Consider the following 6,678-nt stretch of genomic DNA (forward strand, 5'->3'; position numbering starts at 1 on the left):
ACTCAGTATTTATTGTGGGTTTTCAGAAAAAGTTGTGTGATCATCAATCTAATTTCTATTTTTTTGTGCCACAAGGGAAGCTGGAAAAATCACAATAGAAAAACAATTATTCCTCCGTTAAATCTCAAGAAACAATAAGCAAAAAGGTATCCCTCCATTAAGCAAGTAGCCAAATACTCTCAAAAGGGCGTAATATGGATGATTGAAGTATAATGGGGACTCACGACTGGTACAAAAAATGGCAAAATTGTTGTGGTTCCAATTACTGAGATTAGTTTTAAATTTGCTTTGGGTTCTCAGTTTCCTATTCATCCTCAATCCTCTAACATTTGATTGAGTATGGCTTTTGAGCGTTTTGAGTTTCTCTGCTTAAGCTCTAAGGAAATACGCAGTTCACAATAGAATGTGAGATTAAACGGCTAGGGATTCAAGACCGTCCATGAGCTTAATCATTATTACATGATCAAGGCGAAGCAATTGATCCATTCAAGTTTTCAATCCTCCGAGACACTGTAATTGTAATTGAAATACCGAAACAATTGAAAGATCAAAAATGGCAAATTCATAAAGACAATAGAGATGTAATATTAGAAAGATTAAAACAAAGTTTTAATCCACAAAAGCATCACAATCTTTTCTACTCTAAAATGTTGACAGGCAAACCCTCAACTCACCCACTTTAGGCACCTATCCAGACTTTCTAACCCCAAAAGCCAAAAAGTGAAAAACACAACAGGAGATAGGAATTATTCTAGTTTCATTTTCTCTTCTTAGTCGGTGGCTGAGGAATTTCGTCCTCGTCTTCATCTTCGTCTTCTTCGTCATCGTCGTCATCCTCTTCTTCCCCATCATCATCGTCGTCATCCTCTTCTTCATCGTCATCATCTCCACTTGCACCATCACCATTGGCCTCAGGCTCATCCTCTGGATCCCCATTATCCTCACCTTCTTCACCAGAACCATCCTCCTCCTCACCTTCTTCATCATCTGGATCCTCTGCAGCATCATCATCATCATCCTCTTCATCATCCTCAGTGTCACTACCATCCTTGTTCTCAGGACCAGGCTTTTTCACTGCATAAAGCTCACCAAATGGAAACCTGCATGTAAAAACTTATTTGAATCCTCCCCTCTGGAACAACATGACAGAAATTAAAACAGGGCAAAAGAAACCGTGTCAAAATTCACAAACCTTCCAAATGCGCTAGGTTCTTTACAAAGGAGATCTGTTCCATGAGGCATGGTCCCTATCTGGAAAACAAAATCAAACCAATGCTAAGACAAGAATGTTTTCTCACAAGTATGTAATTTGTGAAAAGGGCACAATTATACAAGGAGTACTTCCAGAAGACTATAAAGATCCTACAAATTAAAGCACAATTAATAATGACACGCGAGCTCATAACATCCCACTTCGCTCTACACTCACCTAGATGGTAGCTAGCATGCTATAATAGAAGTTCATACTTGGAAAAAGCTTCCTCTATTCTTTTTCCTTTTTCAGAAATACATGAATGTCAGGTCTATACAAACCTAATTCCAACCAACTTTTAAGCCATAACCATGGAGTACGATGAGATATGACGATAACCAGCATTAGTATTAGCCTATAAGTGATGGGTGTTAACCACTAGTTTATATAAATTCTAAAAAACACTCTCTCTGCTTTTTCCCCCCTTCTCACTCACTGTTATATGCCCATAATTAAGCTATCAGCTTTTCTTCAGAAGCTGTCAGTCCATGGGTGAAAATTAAGAGAAACATACATGACAAAATGCCACACTATATAAATTCTTCAATGAAAGACAAACGCTCTAACGTTCCATTCAATTCTCAAGTTTCTCCTCTAAGCATGCTCACTATTGGCTCTTGATTCAAGAGGGAGCAGATTATAAACAAACAACTTTATATTATTTCAATGAACTTTCTCCTAGAACAACCAAAACGCCCCATTAAGACATTAAATCTAAGCAGACATGCCAAAAAGAACAGCGAATTACTATGACATTGAAATCTTCTACAAAAGGGCAGTGTCATGTCTTGCTTTACCAAACTTCTTCTTTAAGTAGCTGACTAGATTTTAAACAATCTAACAATTAAACAAAAACCCAGCTCATCCAAAACCCTAATTTATAGTTCACATGTACTACCATTCACAGCAAAGTTCTCTAATTTTATCCATTCCTCTCTATAAACAGGACCAAAAAACACAACCACGTGAATAAAAAGCACAGTTTTCGAATGAATTAGCATAATTTCTGAAAAATCAATATCTGAAAAATCAACCCTAATTGTAATGGGAAAAAATTTCTAGAAAATAGATAAATGAGTAATTAGAGTAGAGATAACGAGAAATATTATATTACCACCAAGAGGGACAAGGAAATAGACTTTGCGGCCACAATGGCTGTCTCAGCAACCACAGCTTCGATCGCAGAGCGAAGAGCCGTCCCCAAAGCGACGGCGCTTGAGCAGAGGCTCTGTATTTCCATACTTAACATTGACCAATTGAGAGAGCGAAGCAGTTTAAAAAGAGGATAGAAACCCTAATTGGGAGAAACAATTGAAAGGAAAATTGATTGCTACAACGTAACAGTGAGAGAGAATGGGAATTAGGGTTTTGAATTTGGGGGTTTTAGTTAGGGTTTTGAAGATATACATAAATATACACACTTGCTATCAACGTTGGCGACCACACTGGATCTAGAAAGAGTACGAAATTAGATAGAGGGTCACCGACTGGTGATTGGTATCAGTGTGACAGGCAAGATCTGGGTCGTTCAATGCCGATCATGATGTGTCTCAATATGGACATGAATTGTTTCCAAATCTAAATTTGGTACTAAATTCATTTGATTGGGCTAAATAAAGTTAATGAGCCTAAATAAAATTTAGAGAAACATTACTGATTTTTAGATGGATTGGGTAATTCAAAGAAATTGCTACAGTATCTATCTCCATTGAGATGTTCATAGATCAAATGAAAATGACAAATATATATATATATATATATATCAATTGTGAAACGGTGCTGTGGCCATCCATAAAACCACTCAAATCTCCGAGATCACATGCATGATGTTTTGGTTTATTAAAAAATTGACCCAAGACTCGATAGAAACCTTGTGCACACACCGTTTGTATGTAGCTGGTGAAAATTCTTGTATAAAATAGTCACGCATGCATGCATTGTAATCGAACGCTTGAATTATGAAGAGGAATATAAAATAACTTATTGGTTCTCTTATTCCTTCCTTTTAATTTACTTATTTCTATTTATAATTACACTCCATTTACGTAAGATTACACAACACGTTATCAGCACGTAATTGCCACCTAAAGTCAATGATCTCCCAAATGCATGGAGCGAGTTAAATCAACGTAGCCTATAAGATTTCAAGTCAATATATAATCAATTAAGTAAAATTTTAAAACAAGTGAATTGAGTACATTTTTTAATTAATCAATTGAGTTATTAACGAAATATGTTTTCCCTCATAAAAAAGAAGGATACATATATTTTTTTGCTCTCTAAAAACAGGTCGGGTGGTCATAAATGCATTTGGCGTTCACAATTACTAAGCTCGACTAATAATATAAGATACAAATTGTTGTTAAGTGAAATGTTTCTCATTCCCACCTATACCTTTTGTTGTGTGAATGTGAGGCTATTTCAAAATACCGGATCGTGCACTGTAAATTTGAATCAACTTATAAGAGTTCAAATTTAAATGTTAATGAGGAAGTTATGGTAGTTATGAAATTAATGTTGAAGGAAGTTGAGGTAGTTGAAAGAGACTTAAATTAAATGGTAGCTATTCGAAAATGTATTTTAAATAGACACCATTAATCTATAAATAGTAATCGATAGATTACTACAAGATATTAACTTATTTCTTAACTTCTTCAAATATACTTTTTTCACATTCCAAACACTACCACATAAATCATCATATTATATATTTATTTATTGTTGTTCTAAATTGTTGTATTTGAGTGTGCACTCTTACAACAATTACAGTCATTGTATTCACGAGACTATCTGTTAACAACCTATTTGCACCAAAAAATTATTTTGAGGGGTAAAAATAGTCTTTAAGGACAGTGTTGAGCACATCTTGACTTCTCTTTTTTTTTTTTTGGCATTTTATTTATTATCTTAATTCTTCTGCAACACTTTTTAACAAAAATTTTATTACATAATTTCACCAATTCTTTTGTGCCCATTCAAATACTGAACTACAAACAAGATACAAGGTATCTAACTAAATATCAATGAATAAATTATGAATTACTAAAAATTAATGTTGTTTTACTACATTTTTAAAAACTAAATATGTATGTGCTTAACTGTTAGTCTGTTACTCAATTTAAAAGTTTGCGATACAAATTATAAATGTGAATCTTACTTAGGGTGCATTTGAGATTGAGGTGCTGTAACTTTTAAGATACAGCTGCTGCGGAAAAAAAGTTGTAATTATGAAACAAAAGTTAGTAATATGTAGTAAATATAAATTTTAAATAATAATTTTGATAAAATTATTAAAGATATAATAAATTTTCTATGATACAAGTAAAAAAACCACATCAACATAGTTTCAAAGCTACAACAACTAGTGTTTACCAAACACTTTAGTGCTATAACTTTTAAGTTACAGCAATTCAACCTCAATCCTAAATGCACATTTAAGTAATTACTTTTTATTACCCAAAAAATAATGAAATTATAACGAGCTAAACTAACTATTAGATTCAAAATGGAATGTTTTTATAGAATATAAATGTTACCAATATTTTTAAAATTCACTTTTAATTGGTATTATCCCTAAGTTTCTGATCAACTCTAAGATATAATTTCAAATGAAATTGGCTGTTCAAATGAAATATTTTTTAAATTAATTTTCACACCCAGTTATAACTAAAGATAATTAAAAGGAAATCCAACTCAAAGTTAATCAATTAATTATTCCAGATTTTGAAAAACTCGATAATTAAGCCATTTGTTAGTCCAAATTAGATTGTAACTAATTAAAATTTTAGTTAGTTTCCGCACCCCTCGTAACATGAGGCTGCATTCCCCATCTTTGCTTGAAGCAATTGTTGCATTAGTTAAACCCAACTGGCAACAATTTACCATAATAATTTTTTTAATTATTTAATTTACTTGTTTATTATAATAATAAACAAAAACAGATTTTTAGTTTAATATAATATTATTATTTATTTTTATTTTTATGTTCACATTATAATTATTAATATAAATTAGTAAATTTATAATTTCTTACTCAACAATATTATAGTATATTATTTTAATTATATTAAAAGTATAACTGAATAATGTATTATTTAATTATATTATAATAATTAATCTATAAAAATTGATTATTATTTGACAATTTAAGATAACTAATAATAAACGTCTAAATAAAAATTAAAATATAATATAATATTACATTATTTAATTATATTATAATAATTAATAATAATATAAATAATGATATTAAATATTATTACATATGCTATAATACATATTACTCTAAACATGATAATGTATTAAAGTTTAATACATTTTAATGTGATATATAATAATGTAATATGGCCAATAAAATATAATATAGTGTGCCACCGCCGAGCGTAACTCCAACATTAAAGTCACGTCTACCCCTCGCGGGTGAATGTTGTCTGGACAAAATCTAATGTTTCCACTTGGAAATTCCGTGGCACAGTCGTAATTTTGTGAAGCATTCAAACCCTTTTTAGATCTTCTAACTTCTAAGCAACGTAGCCACTCGGCCTTTGGCCGAGTGGTCAGGCCTGCTGCCCTCCAATTTGGAGGGCAGCAGTTCGAATCCCCACAAATGCATTGTGGGGGTATTTCCTTCCTCAATTAAAATTGAGTGAATGTAGTCTTCTTTCTTATCTAAGAGTGAGGAGTAGACATCCCTCGAATATGGTTAAAATCTGGGCAGAGCTCCATTAGCATTAATGTGAGTAGTCTTCTTCCTTATCCAAAAGTGAGGAGTAGACATCCCTTGAATATGGTTAAAATCTGGGCAGAGCTCCATTAGCATTAATGTGAGTAGTCTTCTTCCTTATCCAAGAGTGAGGAGTAGACATCCCTCGAATATGGTTAAAATCTGGGCAGAGCTCCATTAGCATTGATGTGAGTTGGTCCCAGTAATAGTCTGATTTGTAAATATCAATTATAATATCATGTAATATGAGTTGTAGTTTGAGTAATAATCTCATGTAATAAAAAAAAAACTTATAAGCAACGTAACACAAAGGCGCGTCCATGGAGATCCTTCAGTAGTGGGCCCCACATGTTTTTGCTTTCGTACATTACCCGTGATGGTGGTCGTTGTCGTCAAATCACCTGTTGGTGGAAAAGTTTTCCCACACGCTCCAAAAGAAGAGTGTGGCTCACTCCTCGTTGAGGTTGGGATCACGTATGAAGTAACTATCACTAATTAACCATTATGATTCAAAAACTAAGGTTGCGTTTATTTTTTTTTTATTTGAAATTTGAATAGATTTGAATTTTACTGAAATTTAAATAAATTTGAATGAAAATATCTAAATAACATATTTATTTTCTCTTTTTTTACGTCTGAAGAGAAAAAACTTAAAAATTAGAAGTTTGACATAAATAATCTTTTAAGTGGTGCATATATTTAT

General features: G+C 32.3%; 1 protein-coding gene across 1 annotated transcript; it reads right to left on the reverse strand.

Moving 5' to 3' along the window:
* Nucleotides 1-561: 561 nt before the first annotated feature.
* Nucleotides 562-2,927, reverse strand: LOC102612990 (uncharacterized). The gene is made up of 3 exons (XM_006483359.4): nucleotides 2,367-2,927; nucleotides 1,193-1,251; nucleotides 562-1,100 (listed from the first exon to the last, which is right to left on the reverse strand). Exons 1-3 carry the CDS (start codon nucleotides 2,499-2,501, stop codon nucleotides 758-760), a joined length of 537 nt encoding a protein of 178 aa, XP_006483422.1. The 5' UTR covers nucleotides 2,502-2,927; the 3' UTR covers nucleotides 562-757.
* Nucleotides 2,928-6,678: the final 3,751 nt, after the last annotated feature.

The sequence above is a fragment of the Citrus sinensis genome, chromosome 1 (assembly GCF_022201045.2).
Source record: "Citrus sinensis cultivar Valencia sweet orange chromosome 1, DVS_A1.0, whole genome shotgun sequence".
Classification (NCBI taxonomy): Eukaryota; Viridiplantae; Streptophyta; class Magnoliopsida; order Sapindales; family Rutaceae; genus Citrus; species Citrus sinensis.